This window comes from Geospiza fortis, unplaced genomic scaffold, assembly GCF_000277835.1.
Source record: "Geospiza fortis unplaced genomic scaffold, GeoFor_1.0 scaffold237, whole genome shotgun sequence".
In the NCBI taxonomy this organism is placed as follows: Eukaryota; Metazoa; Chordata; class Aves; order Passeriformes; family Thraupidae; genus Geospiza; species Geospiza fortis.
Genome location: NW_005054319.1, coordinates 1,305,450 through 1,329,730, shown reverse-complemented (window position 1 = coordinate 1,329,730; position 24,281 = coordinate 1,305,450). Strand labels below are relative to the sequence as shown.

Below are 24,281 nucleotides of genomic sequence, written 5' to 3'. Positions count from 1 at the left end.
TTCCTCTATATTCTGCTCTGAACTAGAAGACTTGAAAGGGGACCCTCTGTTCCAAATTGGCTTTTTTCCTTTCTTTGTCCCAAGGCCTTTTTGACATAATATTAATTTAGCCCTTCCTGATCATTCTGTCTCTGGCTGCTAAATTTAGAGTGCACAGCTTAAGGTAGACCTGTCAGTCTTACCTTGTTTCAAATGATGGATTAAACCACAGAGGAAGGAAATGTTGTACTTCAAGGAAGCATCTAACACAGATCAAACAGAAACACAAACTACAGATCTAACAGAATTCCCACACTATAAACAGATACTGCAAATAACAGCCACAAACTGCAGCAGTGTCTGCAAGGTGAGAGAACACTCATCCAGATAAAATATCCGGATAAAACACTGATCCAGACAAAAGACCAGTGTTGGGCACCCACCCTGAGAAACACAGAGGGAATCCAGGAGACCCTAGGAAGATGTTTGGGAATCTCCCAGCTCTGAGATCTTGGATACATAAATGGGATGGACTGAAAGAATTGACACAGTTTCATCCAAAGCTGGCCTTTATTTAAGGAACTATTCCATGAGGGCTGCTTGAGACACACAGAGACAAAAAGCAAACTTGCAAGCAGAATCTTTGTTTGCAAACACTGAGATCTCCCCTTTTCCAGGTTTCCTGGGATGTCAATCGCCTCTTGACTGTAAGGGGTCTGAATGTCACCACTTCAGATGTTTAAGAAAAGCAAGAGGCCCAAGGGAGAAGCCAGGTTACAAAATAACCAGGAGCCCGGTACTTTAAAATGTTCAGGAGTTAGATCAGCCAAGTTTTTGGGTACTGAAATTAGAACCAAAACCTCACCATCCAAAAGTGATACAGAAAATGCTTTCCTCAGTGAGAGGTACTGGACACAAGCAGCAGGATGACACCCTGCCACCACAACACACAAATCCTGGGGAAGTGAAGGGGCTCAGGCTCTGCACCCTGCTTCTGCCCAAGGCTTAAACCCTCCTGAGGGACAACTACAAACAAACAACTCCCCCTGCCCAAGGCTGCAGGCTCATTCAAGAGATTACTGCTAAATCTGCACTTCCATTCAGCCTCACTGCTAACAGGGCATGGATTTGCTGCAGCCAGAAATGTGTTCTCTCCTCTCTCACAGCTGATGAATTCAGTATTATTTTCCAAGGAGGTGAGCAAGTCTGTGCTTGTTAAGAATTCCCCCAGAGGATGCTGAAGTAACCTAAATTGCCCTGAAATGCTGATGCCCATTGGACACTGCAATTCTGTTCTACAGATATTCTACATCCTGTCTGGGCATCGAAATTTATTGACACAAGACAAACATTACTTTTTCATTCAATCACCAGCTCCAGTGCAGAGACCAACCACTTCTTATTTAAGCTGTACAGAATTCCAGCTATCAAATCTCTCCAGTGTTATTTAACTTCCTCCTTAACAACAGACTGAGCTGCTGGCTCCCATCCAGCAACTCCAGTGCTTATCCAAGTTGCTGCTATCTGGACCCTACAAACATGCTAACTACAAAAAAAGTACCATATGGTTCCAAACTTCTAAAAATTACCTCTCCTTTCTCCTGCCTGCTCACACACTGTAGGTATCAGATGTTAAGGTCTGAAAATATTTAAAAAATTCATTATTTGTCAGCTCAGTCCAAACAGGCAATGGAAAAATGTGTTTGTACATGACAGGGTGGGTTTATATCAACTCATCCTCCATGACACATGGCCTAACTGTGCTTTGCAGCATATGGAAAATAATAGGTGATAAATATTTATTTAATTCTCCAGAAAAACTTTAGGTTAATCAGAGCTTCCACACCAGTACTAAGATTTGTGGAATCCTATGACTGAAATTCCAGCCTTGCAGCTAAGATATACTCATAGAGGAGCAGGGTTCTTTGCTGAAGGGCAACTCTTAACCCGTGTTAGCTTTTTCCAGAAATCTAATAAAGCAATTCTTTCTCCCAAGTGCTGCAAGGGAAAACTAGAGTAACATTTTTTCCTGAAATTCTAGGTATTTCTACACCAACAGGATGTAGATGAGATAAATTACTTTTGGACTAGGTTAACAATTCTGTCCATTTGTCTCAAATATCCACACCAGCAGCAGTGCCTCCAGGAAGAAAGGAATTTTCTGTTAATAGACTAAGGCAGGCTCCATCCTACACTAAAAGCTTCAAGAAACATTAACAAAAAGTCCCTGTAATTTTGATTTTACTCATACTTACTGTCTTAATCACTGCTGTTTCTGCTTCACAGATTTGCAGTGGCTGGAAGAAAAACAAGTGCAAACAGCAGAGAAAACAGTACTGGCCACAAACAAAACACAAAGTGTAACACAAATACGCTAAATGTTAGCTTTTCAAAAAATAAATCTAGAAAAATCCTTAACCAGACAGACCTGCACATCAGGGATTCAGCATATCCTGCCCTTCACTGACCAGCATATAGCAAGAGTTGAGGAGTGGATGCAAGGGGATACAGACCAAACTGATGTGGAAGAATCACAGCTATGTTTAAACAACTAAAATAGTCCAACAACTGCATCCAACATCAGCAGCGAGCCCTGCTCAGAGCTGGCACGAGTGGCTGCCAGACCTACTCCTAAGCATCCCATGGAAGGATTCCTTCCTGTTTCCCTGCCAACTGTCCAAGGGAATTAATTGTCTGCAAGTGCTGCCAGAGCCCTTTCATCTCCACTCCGGAGGTTCTCGTGAAACCGAGCGAGCGCACGCCAGGCTCAGTTCCTCATCCCAGGCACAGCCACATCAACACTCCAAAAGCAACTGAGCCAGCACTCCTGCACAGCTAGAACAAAGTCCTGAGCTGCACAAGGAGGGATGGATCCAAGATTCTGGCCCATCACCAGCAAATTATCCCATTTATTCTCAGTGGGCAGCTACCACGGAAAAATGGGCATTTTCAACCACCATGGCAGAATTTAGAAGCAACTGGATGCTTCTGCATCCCCTGGAATGATGCACAATCCTGTTATTCCCTGATCTCAGGCCCATGCTTTGCTCCCAGCAGGTCAGGATGCAAACCTGAAATTTGCTTTGTTTACAGGAGACATCTGCAGAACTAGAACAGACAGTGACAAAAAAAAAGTACCTCCTGAATTAATTTAGTCAGCAGTACTGACTATCTGATCAAGACTAAATCACAAGTTTACCAGCGAGTTTCCCTTTCAAATCTTATCAGATCAAGGGATGGGAAATAAATATCTTAGATCTTGTGGGCTGAAAAAGCAGCTAACACCAGCCATGAGAGAATGTTGAGCTTGGACTTTTCCATGGCAGGTGGCCAGCTGGAAAGCTCAGCAACTTGGATGCACTTACAAGAGGCATAACCTTGAGTATCGTGCAGAACGATGCTTCCTGCTCCACTTCCACACCAAAGATTTGCTGCAGTGTCCTACTGCTCCACTTTCTGGGGAATATCAGCTCAGACATGTCACACTGACATTTGTCTGTTGTTAAACGGTGACTATAAGGATTGCAAAGTGTCATTCATCCCTCGTATTTCTTTAAAATTTTGTTCTAAATAAGATTCTCATTTTCTGTATGTATACAACTGAGATGTTTTTAGATGGGCAGAATAAAATGATGGCCTTGCAAAACTCAGAAAGCTGCTCAGAATCTGAAAGTAAGGTTTTAGGTAAAACTCAGCTAAAATGCAACCTAAGTCTTAGCTGCACTCAGGTGTGCTATTGAACAGCTTGATTCCTATAAGATCAAGTGTGTAGAGAATAGAGTGCAGAAAGCAATTAAATTCCACCTTGCTTACATTACTCTGAAGTTGTGCCCCATGCCCATTACCTCAGTGCTTGGCAGGCTCAACCACAGACAGCACAAGGCTTGCAGGTCTGAGGGACTCCTCAAGGCAGCTTCACAGCTGATTCTCAAAAATCATTTGCCCCAGAAACAAAAACCTCCTTTTGCAATAAAAGTTTGGTATTTGTGAATTCTAAGAGACTTAGAACTGACCAGCCCTGAGGTGCAGTTTCTGCCTGCTGTTACCCTGTCTGCCTCCCCAGTGCCTTTCCAATCAATGGGAATTCTCATCCTGCATTATCTTGCAAGGTTTTTTATCTATTCACATCAAAACATATCAGCTATTCTAAATATTCTCTCCCTTTGTGACATCTGTTTTGGCATGAGGAGGAGGAATTCTTCAAATCTACACTTAAACCTTCACCCTATTGATACTTCACTATGAAGATTTCATGCAACCTGGACTACTTTCAACATAACTTCAGAATTTGTTCTCTTTCAGGTTTGAAAACAAATCTAAAGATGAAATCTGTGATTAGAAATAGGTGACAGCTTCTATCCTTAAGGCCTCAGCTACACATAGAAATTAATCAAGCCGCAGTGGAAAGTGAAGTGAGTTTAACAAACTTTTCCAAGCTGTTGAGCAGACTAGCCTATTAAAAAAATCCTAATTAAAGCCTCGGTCACATCCTACTGAACTGCAGAGAGGGCAGCAGTCCAGCCACGTGGATGGCCAGCTGAACTCCCTGCAACCAGGAATGCATGTGCTGGGCTGGAAGAAAGGACAGAAAAGGAGAATACAGTAGGTATTCCTTTGTCTCCTGCCCACATCCAACACCATGACTGATTCACTACTGTACTCTGACCAGACTGAAACCACATGGATCAAAGCCTTGAATCCAGAGGTGGAATTAAATGGGAAAGAATTCCATCAATAAACCAGTGCTTTTTCAATTTGAGATTCTACTGAGTTTTCCAAAGTAGAATTAAGGGAGTATCAAGGAAAGCAAGTCAAATTAAGAGCTTTGGGGGTGGGGTGGAGAGCAGACCTTCTAAGGACAAACAGCAACAGTTTGTTCAGGAGCAAAGCCAAGTGAAGCACAAGTCTGCCTCAGTCTGACTGCAGGAATCTGTGTTGTATACAGAGGAGACATTTGAAAGGTGTCAATAAATTACTTCTCAGAGCAACATGTTTTCCACTTTCTCAAACAGAAAATCTTGCATGATGTTTCCAAGAAGTTTTCCTGCCCTCCCCCAAATCCTGAGTCAATAATGGAGAGAAACAGGTTTACTCCTCAGAGCTGCTTTAGGTGTAGCTGCAAATAGGGAAGGTGGGGACCACGCTGCCTTCTGCCTTTGTGACAGAAACTTTTCCTGCAGTGCAGCTGAGAAAGGAGAAGTGAAACACCGAGCTAACCTCACCCTTCTCCTTTGGGAAGGGCACTCAACAGCTCTGCTCCCTCCACTAGTATTTGCTTATCAGCTGCTTGGTTTGTAGCACTTTGGAGCACTGAGATATTTCCTGGAACAGCATCACATTCAGATGCATCTTAAGTCATCTATCTATGAAACTCTCCCCTGTTGCACAGCTACCACTGCACATAAACCCAGAAGTCAAGAGTTAAACTCTGTTTCTTTCCTTCCTCTGCTCACCTCCTTTTCTTCTTCCACATTAAATACCTGTGAAACAGAGCCTGGATTTGAACAGTGTGACCACTTCAGATACTCCAGTAACTCAGAAAAAACAACTGAAAAAATAACTCTTTGAAGTACAGGCATCTTAGTTTGGCCTCAGGAAAGGAACCATTGCTTGGGAGAAGGATCAGTGAGATAAAGATTCTGTCATCACACCTTGGCAAACACCAGGTTAAGGCAATTTGTGCCCACCTGTGATGCTCATGGCTTGTTCCTTCCCCACTGTGTCACCCCCCCAGCTGTGCTCAGTCACCCCCAGGCTGCATCTGCCCCTTCTCCAAGAGCAGCTTCCAAAAAACCCACCGAGCATAACCAAGAGCTCAGTGCAAAGCAGAACTCCCCAAATCACCATTTCCTATCGCTCAGTGGCATCACTGCCCAGAGCTACAGCCCAAGCTAAGCTGGAGCCAAGAGTGGTTTGCATTCAGTGGAACTCTCCATGTTTTAAGGCAAACCAGGCTTGTCTGGGAGACAGCAGGAGCAGGGGGAAAAACAGAAGAAAAGTAGGTTAGAGACCTTACAATCTTTTTGAGAAGTCATTGCAAAAAGGTCAGGGTTTGGATAGGGGGCAAGGGTACAACATCACCACCTGAGCAGGTCACTGCTGCCTCACCATCCTACCTGCATTTTCCTCCTCAGCTTTCTGTCAGGTCCCATCTTTTCAAGAACATGGGCTCATCAACTATAATTCACTGTCATTGTGATAAGTAAAGAACAAATTCAAATACCTGCTAAGTATAAAAATACAGAAGATATGCCAGTAAGACTCTCTCATAAAAACAGACCTAGTTTTTAATGATTTGCTCATTTGTTCATCTGTTCATGTTACTTGTTCTTGATCCTACATAGCTTACAATAAACTAGGATATTCAGGAAAGCCTGAAAGCATTCATTACCCATTATCCTATTAAATTCAGTGGCCCCTTTGAAAAATCCAAGCCTTAACCTCTTTACTGTTTTTTCTCAAGGGAACCTTTTAGAACATTTTTAAAGGCACTGAAAACACCCTTGCTCACTGTCCCAGTTCTAGGTGAAAAGTGCAAGGTTTGGTACCAATAAAAAGCTGAATGGGTACCAAAAGCAAGCTGAATCACTACAAAGAACATATAAATGAGGTACAAAAGGCTGACTTGTAAAACTGGAACTTTCTGAAGTGCACTGTCAGCACTGCTGCTCTGAGCAGAGAGAGCCATGTCAGGGAGACAGGCTTAACAAAACCAGTCACCTCTTCTTGGGCAGTGCCTGTTTTCCCCCCCATTTCCTGAAACCAACCACAGGGTCAGAAAACTGCTAATGCAGCACACAAAGTAGCAGGAGCTCTCTCTTTTCCTTCACACAGCTAAGCCAGTCCTTGCTGATCTTCAAGTAGTGCATGTAGCTTTCATACACCAAGAACTTTGAACTTACTTATCATGGGAACAAAAATATAAATGTCTCATTTTCAGTTGTATCTTTGAGACTGAATGGACAAAACCAGTCTGACAAGTGGAGCCCTTCCACTAGAAACAGGATTCTTTGTTTTTAGGCACATAAACATTAACATATATGTCTCTGCATAATGAAGCATTTTTGTAGCAACTCAAATAAGAGTTTTCCTTGTGCTACCATGACTTTTACCTATGCAGATGCTCATTACTGAATATGTGAGTTCTCTCCTGCTTCCATCAAATTTCAGAAGGAACTCATCGTTAGACTCCCTCTGTCATTCAAAGGGTGCACCTTTAAATATGCCTAACTTCTCAGATTTCAGGAATACATTTCCATCACTGGGAATCTCTAAGCTGATAATAGTTGCCAATTTTAAAGTCTCCTCAATGACTGAGGTCCTTTAACAACTTTCTGAGTATGAAATTAAACAGCATAATCAAAGCTAAAGGCTGCTCACTGGGCTGGATTTGTTTCTGCCCAGACCTTTCCTGCACACTAGAAAGGGATAAAGAGATTACTCCAGTGGTTTGTAGCTGCAGTTGGGTACTGGCTCAGACAGCCTGAACTGAAAGTTTCCTTCCTTGTTTCTCACAGCATGTGCCAGCATTTCTTGATGGGAATGCAAAGATTAATTACAGCTGTACTTGCTCTGAACAAATCCTCATATTCAATACAGTCCTGCAAGATTTAGAGTAGCACTAATTAGGGCTTAGAACAACAATTCTGCAAAGACAAACATACAGAGTATTTTTTCTAATTATTTTATGCATAATAAAATTAAAGCTTCTTTCCAGAACCAAGGTGGCATTTCTTCTCAAGAGCTGGGAGCCAAAAGGACTTTACCAGCCTAAGAACATTAGATTTAGTGTTTCAGCGCTGTTGTTGAAGGTGAGACAGCAAACAATAACCACTTCCATATGCACACAGAAAGGCAAGGATGAGTAAAAAACCTTTTGGGACACCCAGACAGTTCTCTAAGGGGCTCAATTACTAAGAGGGATAGACAAAAAAAGTCTGTACTTAGTAAAATACCCATAAGGAAAAAGAAATCTTTCAACCAGGAAAATGGCAATCATTAGGCAAAAGGCAAATGCTTGCAATGAATTTTCACCACGGCAGCTGTAAATATGAAGTTGTTTCTCTTATTTATCTTAACCACACCAAAAACACAGTCAGTATGTATTGGCTTCCAAGGGCCAGCAGCAAAAAGCTCCTACAGGAAGCCTTACATAGTACCAGACTTTTTAATCTGCCTTCAAGAATCTGTAAATTAAAGGTAGGTCCACACTAAGTCTGAATTTCAGCCTTTTGGTACCCACAGAGAGCAGAGCATTAATGAAGTGCATTAACTGCACATCTTACAGACTTTGGAGGTGATTTTGCCCAAAGTTTTTGATCTTTAAATAATGTAAAAATTAAAAAAATGTTGAGTGCTGGGAATTCACTACACAGAAGAGCAGGACAGCCAGTAGCACAGCTCTTTTTATTCAGATCCATCTCAGCTCCCATATGGCAGGCATATCAATTTCTTGTTATCCACTTATTTATTATGTATGATCTGCTCATTACTTTCCAACTTATCCTCCCAATTCCATGCAGGCCACACTTCATCCAGCTGTTGCACTTTGTCATAACCTAAGGTCAGGAGAAATTCATGGCAAGAATCCTTCTATTTTCCCACACAGCATTTAGCACTCAATGCTTGGTTGAGGTTTCAGGTAGGTACAGTCACAAACTGCTGTTCTCCACTTGCACTGTTTTGAAAAAGTCATAATTCATGACCTTTCTAGTTCTTCTTATTTCTCTCCAATATCACAAAGTATTTAAGAATGGCTAATAACTGTTTTACCCATCACAGCTTTCTTAGGTTGTTTTTGCCTCAGAGAACAGCACTTGCCACGGGGAAAAGACTTTGCAAGAGCAGATTTTCAAGAATTCAAAATGATTTGCAGTGATTCCCCAAATGGTTGTGAATCCAGCCTACTTGAAATGCACAAGATCTTCTCACCTCTTGTTCAATGGCACTTAAAGCAAAGCTGAGAGCACCAAGTGCAGCATTCCTTGCTGTGGGTGACAGCCAACATCTCCAACTCTGCCTCCTGCTCAGGCTGAACCCCTCCCTGACTGTCAAGACAAACTGGCACAGCCAAGCCCTGCACTGCTGCGGGAGCTCTCTGCTGGCAGCAGGCCCATTAACATATCTCATTTAAACATTCATTTTTAGAATATTGCAAATTTAAGACTGAGGATTGAACTTCTGCAGATACAAATTGGCAAACTCTACAGCCTTAGCCAGTACTCACAGCATTTTGCATGAAGGTTTTCAGCTGCACTGTGCTTTGCTATCTCTCAATTTTTAATAAAACCTAAGCTATAGCTTGTTAACTTTCACCTCCTTTAACAAAATACCACTTCTGTTGGAGGATTCTTACTTGAGACCTTGCTCTGAAAACAATTTTCCTATTCGGTCACAGAGACAGGATTGCAAGCCAGGGACTCCAGCTGCTAATCCTTCCTGCTGCAGAGCAGCCACCAGGCTTTGCAGTATTCCACTTAAACAAGCAATTAACTTCCGCTGCTGTACAAAGATGAGTCAGACTCCAGAACCTGACCATAAACTTTGGAGGTCTTGGGATTTGAAACAGAACTAGAACTTAAATCTGGATCTCTGGCACTTAATTGCTGTGACACTGGCTCAAAACCTTGCTCAGATATTTAACTAAGAAGCATCTTCATAACTCTCCCTTCCATACGAGTCCAGAGCAAGTCAGTGATCTTTTGGGTTAATATGACATCTTGATTCAGACAAGGCCACTCTTTCAGAATTCTAACATAACAAAACTAGATTATCATTTACTACCATTGTGTTTTATACATAAAATACAGCATTATCATTCCTTACATGTACTAGCTATGATCCAAGCCAATTTACCATGCACAGCCTCACAATAAGCTTCAAAAAGAAAGAAAGAATATAATATTGTTAGATACAGATGCACTTGACTCTCAGCACTAATAGTGTGCAAATACAAAAAATTAAGGCTCAGCAACAGCAAACATAAGTTTCTGCTCTGCAGCTTTACTGCCAATCCCTTGTTTCGTAAAAAAATTTGTGGGTTAGAGTGGTATGTCCCATCCAGATCTAGAAAAGAAAACAAAAAAACCATGTAACTTCCCAGAAATAATTTAGTTTCACAGGAGTTCAGCAAGCTAGGAAATACCCACGCAGAGCTCAAAAATAATTTGGCAGAGTTGCTGCCTAGTCCCAATTACATGCATTAAATTGCAACAAGATTTCCCAGGCTGGCACTTTGAACAGTGTGGTTATTGCCTTTGTACATCTCACCAGCATTGGTCAAGCCTCAATGGATTTCACTGATGAAATATGAGAATTTCACAGCTCTGGGAAAAAAAAATCATCCTTGCAGAATAGGCAACATTCAGAGTCTCTTGTGTTAGTTCATATTCAAACAGTAGTTTGCAAAGAGAAGAGCTCATTTTTGTGTTACAGCCAATTGTATAAGCTGGGCTTGATTTGACACTCGGTATTTCCTCAAGTGCAAAGTGATTTACAGCAATGCCAGGAACAAGTACCCCTGCATTTCAGGGCTCTGCCATATGTGCTGAGAGAGCAAATTGCCTAGAAACATGCTTCTGGGGCTGCCTCTACTCTGCCATTGCATGTTCAAGAGAAATCATCAGTCGGAAACTTTGCGCTTCAGGATTCAGGACATCTCTGTTAAAGTGCACTGAAGAATTCTGACAAAATACAGCACATTGCTGTAAATTTCATTGAATGTGTCACTTCAGAAGTCACCTACTTCTCACATTAAGTCAATTTTCTGCTGCCCCATCTCTCAATTCACTTGGCTTCAGCCAAATGCTGCCACAGAATCTCCCAGTGCCTCAGGGGCCGATGTACAGCCCAACTCCTGATTACATCACTGCTGCACTGAGCACTTCTGTACAAAAATAAAGACACTGAAGCTACAGTTTGTCTACCCTGAACTGAGAATTAGTGTGAATGACTGGTGCCTCCCCTGCACACTGGCAGGAGCACACAGCTGACTGCCTGTGAGGCTCTGAAGCCATCAGCTCCTTGCATGGGGAGAAGGCAGCAGCAAAGCTCTCCTACCCCAAGGAGCAGGCTGCTCCCTCTGCAGTGCTCCAGCTCACTGCCTGTCCTCACAGGCAGAATTTAACCAATTCCAGGGGCTGCTTGAAAGAAAAAGAGCAAACCCCATAGTTATTCCTCAGAGGGGTGACCCATGTGCTATTGCAAATATCCCCCAATTCCCCCTCACTCTCATCCAGAGAATGGTGAATGAATATAAAAGAAAGGGTCTTTAAAACATTTTCCAGAGTCTTCCCACAACCAAGGCTTCAGAGGCTCTCAGTATTTGAAGTATTAATGGAAGCGTTCCATACAATTCCCTGTGCACACAGCTAAAAATAGCTATGGACACAGTACCAAGGTTTTTGTCTATATTTGCAAGAGCCTTACTTCCCTCTCAGGAACCACAACTTCCCATTAATGCTGACATTTATTTCTTCTTTTAAAAAGAGCTATTAAAACACCAAAAAGTCTTTTAACACTGCAGGGAACATGAATAATAATATTAATACATCAATAACAATCTCAATTGATATTCTGGTGATGGATCATGAACATATTTTTTATAACAACAATGTCAATTTTGCTCTAAGAACTGATAAAGACACACGATGGCCTTGGCAGATCTGTTCATCACTATCCATCTGTTCTGCCCGTGACAAAAATATAATTTTTTTCCCCTGACAAGCCCCATTTGTCCCATCTTTACCCACAATGACATCAAGCATGCCAAGCTGCAAGAAGCCAAAAGAGTATCTAACCTTGTGTCAGACTTTTTGTTCTGGGCACATTAAAGAGAAGTGAATGGCTTCTCACATTCTCACAGTAAAGACCTGAGAGGATGGAAAAAACCAAAAAACCCACAAACCAAAACAGAAACCACATGACCAAAGCAATTCCTATCTTGGCCTTGGTCTCCATGGTTTACAACATAAAAGGAAATGCCACTACTGGGTGAAAAAGAGCCTGCAGATGCAAGCACCCAAACTCCCAAATACACCCAAGCAGCTGCCATTAGGCTCAAACTGGCTAAATCCTGCAGGGAATCCCACTGCCTGCTCTCCAGGAACATTCCCTGTGGGATTTGTCTCCTCCTGCTGGGACTGGGGGATTTGCAGCCCCTTGCCCAATCTACCACGGGCACCCTCCAAGGAACAAACATCCCCGTGAGCAAAATATTCCTTTCTAACACACAGACAGAAAATGGGTGGGGGGATAATGAGGGCAGGGGAGAAGAATCCCATACTGATTACAAAGGAATTCCTATTCCAGTAGTTAAAAAACGAGGACAGACGTGACAATGGAAGCAAACATACAATGGAGCTTTTGTCCCCAAACTACTTGGCTCCCATACAAGGAACAGAGGAACTTGGGTTGGTGGGGACTGGCTGGGGTAGGGGAAGAGAGAGAGGCTGATGTTTGTAAAAAAAAAGCAAAATTGGTTCGTCTGCTTTAAGAAAGGCTGGGAAGACAAAAAAAAAAAAAAAAAAAAAAAAAAAAAAGCAGCCTGCTATTGTAGAATCCACCCACTCACTTCTGAAACGCTCAAAGACCCAGACAGGGATTTACAACCAGCACTTGTAGGCACTGAGTATGAAGCAGAAAACACTCAAATGCCCAGAGGCAGCTTCTGTGGTGCCAGAGAAGCAGCTTTTAGACTGCACAGGGTTATGGTCAGAGCTGTTTTCTTTCAACAAGTTTGTTACTGCTGAGTCAGTCACTGAGCTGGGCACTGCAGACCATAGGAAGGCACCTGCACACTGCAATTTTCACCTCTAGTCAACCAACCAACCACTGTGTTTTACTTTTTAACAGTCCCACAGCTTCCTGGAGAAACAGAGCATTCACAGCAGACCAATAATCCTACAGCTTTGAAGCCAAAATAACAACAATGATTTATAAAAAAAGCTGGTGTTAGTTGACTGCAAGATGAGGGTGAAGAAAATGCCAGTGCTGAGTGGGGTTGTTTTTTCAAACAGTGTCAAGGCACATTCAGAAAGATCACAGTAATGTAAAGCTGCAAAATTTTGGTGATTATTTAAGAACTATTTTAAAGATAATAAATTCAGTTTAAACCAAGCATATTCCATTTAATAGCTCGCTTATATTAGGGAAGAAAGAGAGTGCTGATGCAGAGGTTTTCTTTAGCCTGAGTTAAAATCAGCTCAAAAAAGATTTATTTTCTCAGAGTCCACTATATCTGGCTTCTATTTATTTACACAAGTCTATATCCAGCAAGGGTTTAAACTAAATGAAGGTATGGGTTTATACATATCATATGCAATTACAAATCAGGCATCTCCTTAAACCACCTCTTTCTTTAAAACATTATGTAGTTTTATTTTTTTTAAAGGATTTTACAGTTGCTTATTCCCATATATTGAGGGACTCAGACTTCTGCTGAACTTAGAAGCAAGATATGGAAACTTGCTCAAAGTATCAAGGTGTTAATAATTTGTTTAATCCAGAAGCAGCATTTAAAAACCTTTAATGCTGCCAAGTGTTTTTTTTTTTAGTTACAAGTGAGGCACTTTCTGATCCCCTGGTGATGCAGCCTGCACAATAAAATAACAGCACCCAGATTTTCATGCTGTCAGTGCCACAGGTGCAGGACTGGGATGGAGTTACAGAGTTTTTGGGACACAGGTGGCTGCAGTATTGACAGGGTAACAGCCCTGGTGTCTGTAGCAGCTCCAAGTGACCCAGTGACACCACCCAGGTGACACCAGTGGCATCCTAAAGGATGCACCACGGAAATGCAGCATGATGTTGAAGATGACAGCCTCTTAAATGATCCCTTGCATGCCTCTCTGCTTTGTTTCTGTGGGGCTTTTTTATTTTTTTGGTATTTCCTGTTTAATCCTCTAAGCCAGGGAATGCAGAGGTAGGCCTGCTACTTTTGGAACACAATTTATTCAACAAATGGGACTTTCCCCCCCCCCCCAGTTTGATACTACTTTATTGCTAACCAGTACAGGAATGAACCTCCCACATGATCCCCATCTGAATCTCTCCCTACAAACAAAATCCATGCCTGACCATAGCATTTCCCAGGGAAAAACACAAACAATCTTAGCAGCCTGCTCATGCAACTATTGCTTACTATACTGGATTCTCTTAGCAGTTGTTTCATGGCAAATTCAAGTTCCCTGTGGCACAAACCATCTTTTTATTCCACATTTGAACATTGCTTAGAACAGCAAAGCCTGTGTCTACAGATGCTAGGAATAATAGAACAATTAATCCATCCTCTCTCCCCCTGCACATCCTTCCCCCCACCCCCAGCGTTGTAACATGGAAATTGTTTCATTTTTAGCCTAAGGAAGTGAGGTTTATTCCATCATCCTGTGACAGCTTCATTTCATTTATTCTTCACCTATTTGGCAGTCTCATGATACTTCAGAGACAGATTTCAAAGATATGCAACAACAAGACTCAAACAGGCATCTTATTAGTGGAGACAGATGAGTAGCTAAGGGCTGCAGCACGAGTTTAACTACAGTACCAGACACCAGAGAACCCACACAGAGAAGCAGCATGAGGGAACAATCAGAATTTCACTATGCAATTTCTCTAGTTCTCCTTCTCCTTCAGCTGTATCGACTTCCTTTGTAAAAGAATCTAAAGGAGACTATACAAAGCCCTGTTTCTGTCCTTTAACCCCTCTAATTAAACAGTGACAACATAGCAGTTGTGGTACCAGGTTGTCTGGATCAGTACCTCGTTCTACAGAACAGGGAAGAAAAAGAGAAGGAAAAAAGATCCTCTCCATCTTGTACATATGAAGAAAAAGGAGTGGATTATGAACAGCTGTCAGAAACACATCCCATACCAGAAGTGCAGCTATTTTGGCACGAGAGCATGAAGACCTAACAACAAGAAAGCAGGGAAGAGAGCACATTTTTATGCTGACTGTCATCTTTCAGTTGCTTATCCAAGTTTCACTTGCAGACGTCAGGATGAAGAGAAACAGTCAGGGAGCAGCAGCCTGAATGGGTGCTGCACTCACTTCAAAAGAGCTGCATGCAGGAAGAGTTTGCCAGTATCAATACAGTGCAAGCTGGCAGGACTGGAAAGTTACAAATTAAGTGTGCCTTCATCAGTGACCTACTATGAACAGACCTACTGAGCTGCTAAAATATTTTTAGTTCAACCAATTCCTGCCTTTTTTGGTTCCTCTTGCTCTTCCAGTTTATCCAGTCATGTGCACTTTTCCACTCCCTCTTACTGCCATGTAGTTTTTCAAGTTTGGCTCCAATTACCACTTGTTTCTGCTGCTGAAGTGCCCAGATTTACAGCACTCCTACAAACAGCTGACAGGGTGGCTCCATCTTGCACGTAGCAAGCTGTGTTTGAGCTGAAGAGAGATTTATAGGGCAGCACTTGTCTCCTCCCAGCAAGGAGCTGGATGTACTCACCAGCTGGTACTCGCTGCGGCGGCTGAAGGCTTCCTTGATTCCTGAATCCCTCCAGAGAGCAGCCAGGGCAGGGACGTAGAGCTGGAAGGTGGCAGGCTCGATGGGCATCCCAGCTTTGTTCTCAAAGGCCATCAGGAACATTCCATGCTTCTCATTCTCTGTGTACTGCCAAGGGATCCCCAGCTTGTCCCGTGCGTCAACCAGAACCCTGCAGCCCTAAGGAATCATTCAGAGAAGAAAGTCGGTGAATAAAGATTAAGGACTTGAAGGTACTTGAAGATTATTTTTTTGACACTGTTCTGGTGAGACTGAGCTCAGGAGAGAAGCAAAAACATTGTTTATTGCAACATTTCCAACAGAAGTAAGATAGAGTCTGCTTCTGTAAGCAATTTAGCCACAAAATATTTCCCCAGGTGGAAAAAGTATTAGCGGCAACAGCTAATGGCAACAAGCAGTGCTACCAACAGATAATGAAAGTAAACATCAGTGAGAGTATGAAAAGTGTCTGGGAATTAAGAAAAGTGTCTGGGAACTGGTGTGTGATCATCATAGCTGTAGTTTTAAAAGTAACACCACGCCTGAAACCATATTCTTCCATCTTTTCCTTTGCATTTGGGTTTCTGACACCAAAAAGGACATCCCAGCTTTCTCAAGCATTAGAGAGATCAGAAGAGCATCACAGGACTGAAGACATTGAATAGATTCCAAACTACCAGGCTCAGGAAAGTAGATCCAGTTTTCCCTGAGACTCAGCTTACTTTTTGAACTTGCCACACATTTGCCAAGCAGTGTGTGACAGGTAGGTTTTGCTGCTCTAATACTGGAAAAGAAATCTAGAAGTAAAGAGATATAGTTCTCAAATTCAATTCAGGATTACTGAGCTGGTTCTTTTCACATTTTTCAGTTTTTATGGAAACCTAATTTCATATTCATGGCAATAAGCCAAACACATGAGGTTAAAGAAATTTGAAACTTCAGTCTTGACTCTAACTTCACCTGCAGTAAATAGCTTCCAATGGCCAATATTTATTTCTCAATAGTGAGTCCCATTTCAGTAATGGACAGATCTGCTAATGGTGACTCAGCATCTCACGTACCACTGAATTCACAAGTAAAATCTCTGGGTTATACTGGATTACTTTCCTCGTTATGTTGATCTTTGGTTCTAGACATTCAAAAATAAATAAAATTTAAAAATCTCCAAAAGTGAAGTTCTGTTTCCACAGCTACTTACAAGAGCCTCCACAGTACTGGACTGATCTCCTTTTTTTGCACACTTTAAGCTATCAAGACTGCATGTATGTTTTATTAACACTTGAACTTTTCTGCTCTCCAGTTCTTAAGCAGCACCACACAACAACAACAGTAACTTCCCAATAGCAACCAAGATTAGAGAGGGAAGTGAGAATCAACTTAGTGGAGTGTCAGAGAATAGGAAAAGTGAAGTGTCGTGGTTGTCACTAGCCAGCAGTGCTCCTGAAGAGCAGCTTCCCAAAAATGTAAATATTTATGATTCAGTACTGATTGTTACTTTTTCTCATAAAGTAGAGACTGTATTTCCACAATACCATGAAGAGACTAAAATCAAATATATTTACCAACTGATGCTTTAAATTCCAGACATAACTATTTAGTAACTGTCATACAGACTAAGAGCCAACTCTCATTCCCAGTTGCAGAGTTTATCCCTTTATTAACAAAAGCCTTTCAATGGTTATTTGAAGGGCACTAGCAAACAGAAGCATGAAAAACCCACTTATAAGGCTCTGACTTGCAGATGCCTCCATGACATCTCACAGCTTCACACACTTTTGCAGACATTCCCTTGCACACACCCCCATCTTGGCTGCAACTGGAAGGCAGGGTCAGCTCCCCACTATGCCCAGCTAAGAACTTGGGAGATTTTTCCAGAGGATTGTGGTGACTGAGACCAGCAGGACACGGTTATTTCTAGGTGTCTCATGCCAGGTTTGTCTCTGCTCAGTGAGAACTGCTGTGTATGAAATGGTTAATCAGCAGCGTGGGACAGCGATCACCATCTCCCCAAGGGCCACTTCCATCCCCCGTGGGTCACTCTGTCCCCTCACTGCCCTGGGCCCTGCACAGAGCTCCCAGCCCACACAGCTCTGACCTTCCTGGGGCTGGTTTAACCCTTCTCCAGCTCACAGCCCCTGCACAGCATCTCCAAGGGTGCCTGCAGGTCTGCACAACTCCTGCTTGGATAAAAGAGCTCTGGGACCTCAGCCCAAGTGCTTTTCCCCACAGTGCTGTTCTGACTTTCCCTGCTCCTGCTGGAGACACAGAGGCTCTCAAGAGGCTGTTTGTAGTTAGGGAAAGTTTCATTATTTGTGTGGAGAAAACCACAGAACAGTTTCAATCAAGGACGTACAGACTGCTCCAGTCCTGGAATAGTCACTTATCTGCTGCTCATTGGAGATGCAGGTTTGACCCTCCCTAAGGAAAAAAAAGGAGCTAAAGTTAGGTCCCACAGAGCCTGTGGGAGTGGATTAGCCACTGTAAGGTCAGCCATGGGGAGCACATGGCATCAGCATTGCTCTGACTGTTCCAGAGACAGATGTTGCCACCAAGTCACATGCAGAGCCCAATCTGGGACAAAGTGATTCAGTAGTGGGACACCAGCACCGACAAACAGACACACACTGCATGAAGGAAATAAAAACACAGGATAGAAACTAGCAGGAATGCTGTCCTATGCACACCCATAGAGCCTCTCAAAATTTTTATAACACATCTGCTTCAACATGTGTCTCTAAAACACATCAGGAATGAAAGCTTCACATAATGAGCAAAATAGTCAATGTTTCTTCCACCCAACTCTTAGCAGTTAAAAGTGTGACTCAGCAAAATCCCCAGTAAAGTGAATCTAAACTAACATTTCTCCATCTCCACAAAACAGTTCCATAAATGCTACAAACAGATGTCAGAAAGATGAGGAGAAACAGAAAACACTAAATTTAGATCCTGTGTATTCCTCTTCTCACATCTCAGACTTACTGGTAACACGGTATTTTGCAAGCTCACTGAGCATTTGATAATCCCTGCCTCATTAATCTGCAGAGCAAGTCACCATAGGAAAGGTTTCCACTTACTGGAAATACAAGCAAGACACTTTTCCCACCCCTTTCCTGACAGTTTTTCTGATTTTCTCTGACTATAGAAAATGTCAATTCACTCTTTCATTTATGAGGCTGAACACCATCCATTACCATTCTATTTACAAATTTGAACTACAGAAGAAAATGAAGCAACAAGTTTAGATGGGAAACAAACTTCTGAACACTTTAACTGATTTAAAGCTTTTGTGCTGCAGTTAAAGCAGGGCCCAGAATAAGCATAGATGGAAAGAATTAAAATTCACAGATAAGGATAGTGTCAGGCATTAGAAAATAGAAAACCAGCAGCAAAATGGAAGCACCCACTAGGGAGAAAAAAAATAGGAAATTCTCTGTTCCGTTCCTTTCTTAATAATTTTAATATATTCAAGTCACTGCATAAATCCCTGGCATGCACAAAACCTGAATGGAATCAGGGTAGAAGAAAGAAAAAGTGTAACAAAAGTGTGATGAGATCTACCTCATGAAACAGCACATCTTATACAGAAGAAAATGTTAAGTATAGAAATCCATAGATTTGAAAAGACAGCTAAGGCATAACACACAAGAAATCTAAAGAAATCACAAACCACTTGCAGAAAGGGAATAGACAAAGACTATTTTTCTCCTTCCCCTTGCTAGACAAATATGAGTTATCAAACAGTTCAAACTCAAAACCCACACACCCCCAGCCAGCCAAATGCATTTACACAGGATGTTGGCCAGAAGCATAAATGGACTCCAAAAGCCATGAAGAAGAATAGATGGAAGCAAAGTCCAGAGAGGACTATTCGATTACATTCCAGATGCAAATCCTGGCTCAGGGAGTTTCCTAAACCAAAGGCTGCCAATAACTGGAGGAGCACACCAAAGGATCACATTGCCTTGAGCTCGTACCCCATTTTGGTTGTGGGTTGTTTTTTCATGTCACAGACAAAGGCTGAGCTCCTCAGCCTGACACAGCACAGCTGTTTGGAGCACGTTTGCTGCTCACCAGCAGGAAGGTTTTATGAGCATTTACACAAATGCTCATTACTAGGACTGGCTCAAATACAGTTTTTGTCATTTATTTTTGAAAGCATTCTAGCTTTGAAAAAAATCCAGGTTCTCTTGTATTTTTAAATAATAATTAGACGAATTTGTGGGAATTATTAGAAAGGTTATCATGAGCTAATGCCACCTGAAGCCAGAGATGTTTGCAGTATTTAAAGAGCAGCCTGATTTAAGCACATCTTACATCTGTAGTTACACTGCTACATAAAACACAACACTCACTTTTTAAATTATTCATATGCTCCAGTACTTGAAGGATTCATTATCCCTAAAGCCTCACACCTTTCACCAGATGGACCAACCCAGAGGCCAAGTGAACTCCCCTCAGTAAAGCACCAAACATAAAATTGGCACCACAGGTTTGGGGAGCACTTGCTCATAGGCAAGGCCAGGTTCTTCCATGCAGTCAAGCGACCAAAAAACCTGATTCAGTGTCTAGAGAGAACCTGCAAGTATAGAGTTTGTATACAAATAGAAGAGTTTCCTACAGTGCATTTTCTCAAATGATTTCAGAGAATTGCTACTGAGTAAGAGAGCATAGACAACAGAGTAACTGTTACACATGAAATACTACAGCAGCTACTTTTTACACTTTTACCATTAATACACTGCTCAGCCTCCAGCATCTCCATATCATTTATGGGCCTTACTGTCCTGGGAGAGGGGCTGAGCACTGCTGAGCCCTCCCTGGGGGCTCCAGGTCACAGCCAACAGGCACTGCTGTCTTCTCCTAGGGCTGGGAACCAGCAGGAACACTGCAGGCACAGGCAGAGTCCAGCCTGTTTCCTACTGCGTGTTTTTCCTCTCTGCTGTTGACAAGGAACTGGCAGAAGTCTGGGGATCTCATCTCACAGAGACCAATCTATATCAGAGCTGCTGCCAACAGGATTGCTCCCACCTCAGCCCACAGATATTCTTTGGAGCCAGAGGAACAATACAAGGTGATGAGGAACACAGGTCTGGCTGAACAGTTTTTAAAAATGAAGTTGTCAGTGTTAGCAAATACAATCATATGTACTGTTTGTAAATTGCTGTCTGGGCACTGCAGAGAAGGTGACCTACTACAAACAGAGTGACAGCAAGACAATCAGATTTTTACAGCACACTATCATAAAGGCATTAACAGAGTGTTTCTTTGATCTATGTCCTTGAAGCATTATGGCCAAGCAGCAGTAGAGAACCCAATGTCATTCAGGATAAGGTTTTACATTACAGAACAGCCAAAAAATGAGGTACCATCAAAAGGGGCATCTTTCCTGGCAGAGGAGTTCCACCCTCTTCTGTTTGATAGGTTTGTCATTTGCCTGAGCCCACAATCCAGCGAGCAAACATCACCAAGAACCTGGCTATTCATATAAAAAGTGATTTCCACTGGCTACATTAGTTTGCTGTGAGGCGAGACACACACAAGGGTAGGGGTGGGAGCAGCACCAGTTGGCCCAGTTAGACAACAAAAAGGCTCCCCAGTTCTGCATGTCCTTTCACCACTCACATACTCCAGTACCACCCAGGTGAGAGCAGGGTAAACAGCAGAGATGACCGACCTTCCAGGCCAGCATACAAATAAAAAATGGCAACAAAGGGGAAGTGTCATTTACCTAGTCCACAGGAACACAAATATTAAAAAACATTTGGATTAGCCACTGAGTCTCTGGATTGGGAGCAGCAGTGATGTCTGCTTGTCTGGAAACTCTGAAAAGAGTCCTTGTCTTTGAGAGAACCCAGCGAAATGACGATAAATGCAGCAGAAGGAAAATACCCACTGCAAACTTGACTTGTAACTCAGCACAGGGTAGAGAGATGATGACCTCAGAGATGACGTTCAGACCTCACAAAAAGTTCTCAGTTAATGCTTTCAGACTTGTATTAGCAGCTTTCTCTCTCCCACCAATATCAGTTCACAGTTAGTTCATGCTTTCAATACAGGAGAAGTATCTGCAGCTCCAGAGGTATCCCTGCCACGCTGCCCTCATGGATTCAGTACCCAGCACATTCAGTGCCAGGATAGGACCAGCTCCTGACCTCCACTAGGCTGAAAAATCCCAGGCAAGGGGTGGAAACTCATTTGGAAACTCTGCAGCCTCCAAATCCTTGCAGTTTTTTCCTTGTTGGAATTTGCATTGAACTTACTTTTCCAGACAATGTAAACTAGAGTTGTTCCAAAGTTTTCCTGTAAACATTTTTTACAGGACAATTTGCTAATTTTTTTTTTTTTTTGCCAATACTGTTTCCAAGTTAATTATAAAACTAACCAAGTGAATAAGTTGGGAGTAAGCTCCCAAATTTAGTCACTTCAGTGACTAAACTTTTGTCTGGAAGACATCAAAGTATGTGCCTGCAGTCTCCAGGGACTAAGTCATGTTCTGCAATACTAATGACTACATCACAAGAGCATTGTGAGCTCCATTTTGGAACTGCTATGAATATTTATCATTTACTACTGACCATTACTCTTCTTCCAGTATCTGCCATGATGAAGAGAGATTGCTGTCTCCCAGCCAAACCAAGAGACACCCCAAATGCAAAGGGACCACCAGAGTTGATGGAATTTACACTTAAGACACAGAAAATACGCCAACTGGAAGTTAGTAAGAGATTCATTGATGAAATGAACCTGGAACAACAAGATCAGCAAGACTCGTCAAGGTTTTTTGTCTTTTCTACATAAACTAGTGAATATTATTTTTCTTAATAAAAAAAGATAATCAGAATTAAAAGACTGTTCTAATACAAAACTTTAGCACTTCTATATTGAATTTAAAGATTCTAATTAACCATAGTTCCTATACTCTCCTTGTCATTCCTCTGAAAAGAAGCTGTTCCAGCAGAAAGGAGATTGACACTGTCCTGAGACCAACTACTCAAACAGCTGGATCCCAGCTCTGCAGCAACAGATGGAGTGTGACCACCATCACCTCCTAATGGGTTTCCAAACTCATTTGCATGCAAACCCAGGGAAGTGTGGAGTCAAGACAATGTAAAGAGTAATTGGGTTTACCCTATGTATTTCCCCTGAGTTTGTAGGCCACTGAAAGAAACATGCCGACATTATAAACGAGTAACTTGGTCACTTTCAAGTGTAGTTCCCAAATAAACTCAGGAATAATCTGTTTCCACACGCTAGGGTGTGTATCTGTACCTGGCTGCAACTTGAAAGTTGCAAAAGGGTTTTCTTGGTTTTTTTGTTGGTGACAGGAGGCACCACCAACTTACTTCAGCCACCATAAACACAATTTAGGTACATTCAAGGTACACAGAGTCCCAGCAACAGTCCAAGTTTAGTATTAATTGCAGAAGTCTAAAGTTCTTAAAGCTGCCTTCATCACAAGCCACTTGTTTTGCTTAACTGCCACTCATATTCTTGCTATTAAGGAGAAATGCTCTCAGGTATCCCCTCGTGTATTGCAGCTGCACTCAAAAGTCCCAAAGGATTGTTCCTCAAAATTTTACACGTTCAGAATCTTTCCTTGTTTTTTCCCCACTCAGAGCTCACAAATGATCACACATAATTTCCTGTGTAGTCCTTCCCTCTGCAATTCCAGGCTTTTTAATTCCTTACTCAATCATTACACTTCAGGCCACAAAAAGAAGAAAACACTCATGGATCTACTGAAACCTTGAGCTGGTATTTCCATTCTCAACAGGAAAACTAACATTACCAAAAGAGCTCAACAGATTATACTTCAGGCTTCTAAAAGCTGAACTTTTTCGCTCTTCAGATCAAAATCTCCTAAACAAGCTGGTGCAAGTACCACTCTGGTGCTTGTAGATTGCTGTAATTATTTTCTTATGCAACTAAACCGGGTTTTTTTAAGCAGCATGATATTCACATACTTGAAACAAAAAAACATTTAGACAAGGAACATCAGAGTTGTGACCCGTTGAGTGTCTGAGCTCTTTAACTTTTATCAAAGGAAGCAAATAGAGTAGCAAGGGCAACCCATCTGTTTTGGATGGAAAGCATCAGAAAATTCCTGTAGCTACAGTTAAAAAGCATCAAAATCCTCTGTAATACCACCACACATTGCTTAGATTTGAAACTTAAGGTACATGACAGTTTTCCAACATAGCCAGGAGTCACCTTAAAATTCAGGCCTGGGCAGCCAGACAACCCTGTCGTGTGCACTCTCCTTTTCCAGGTGGGTGTGCTGAAGTCCTGAAGCCTGTGTACTCATACCAGAACATTAACACTACTGCTTTTCACTTCAATCATCAAAAAGTTCCAAAAAGTTACTTTGAAACTTAGCCTCGATTAACAAGCAAAACCCGAGTTAACCGATGACTATTTACCTTAAACCAAAGCAAAACTCCTGTATTTGAATACCATCCCACAAATGCCAGAAAAAGCTAGCAAGGCCCTGAACCATCACCTGTACTAAATGGAAAAGTAAATTCTGTATCATAGGTTTATTTTGCTTCAGCATTTTGTTTCTGACTAGGGTTTCCCCAAAATGGGAGATGAGAACCAGAGAGAACAGGGTAAGCAAAGAACTCAGCATTAATAAGATATCAGAAAGGCAAGAAGGTGAAAACTCAAAATAAAGTGGAAGCTGACACTAATGTCAATTCATACTTAGCACTGTTATTTTCAGAGAGGTTTCACATTGTGTTCTCTGAAGCAGTTTCTTCATTCTCCATAAGCTGTACAGTTGCCTAAACACCACTGCAATAAGCATTTCAG

The 24,281-nt window shown here is 42.0% G+C and overlaps 1 protein-coding gene across 1 annotated transcript in view; it reads right to left on the bottom strand.

Annotated features, from left to right (window-relative positions):
* The window catches only part of GNA12 (G protein subunit alpha 12), a 58,452-nt gene that overhangs the window by 13,022 nt on the left and 21,149 nt on the right, over positions 1-24,281 (bottom strand). Inside the window, exons 2-3 of the mRNA XM_014306767.2 lie at positions 16,532-16,599; positions 15,435-15,650 (exon numbers count right to left, since the gene is read on the bottom strand). Coding sequence (XP_014162242.1) covers positions 15,435-15,650; positions 16,532-16,599 — 284 coding nt within the window. The remainder of the gene's footprint in view (positions 1-15,434; positions 15,651-16,531; positions 16,600-24,281) is intronic.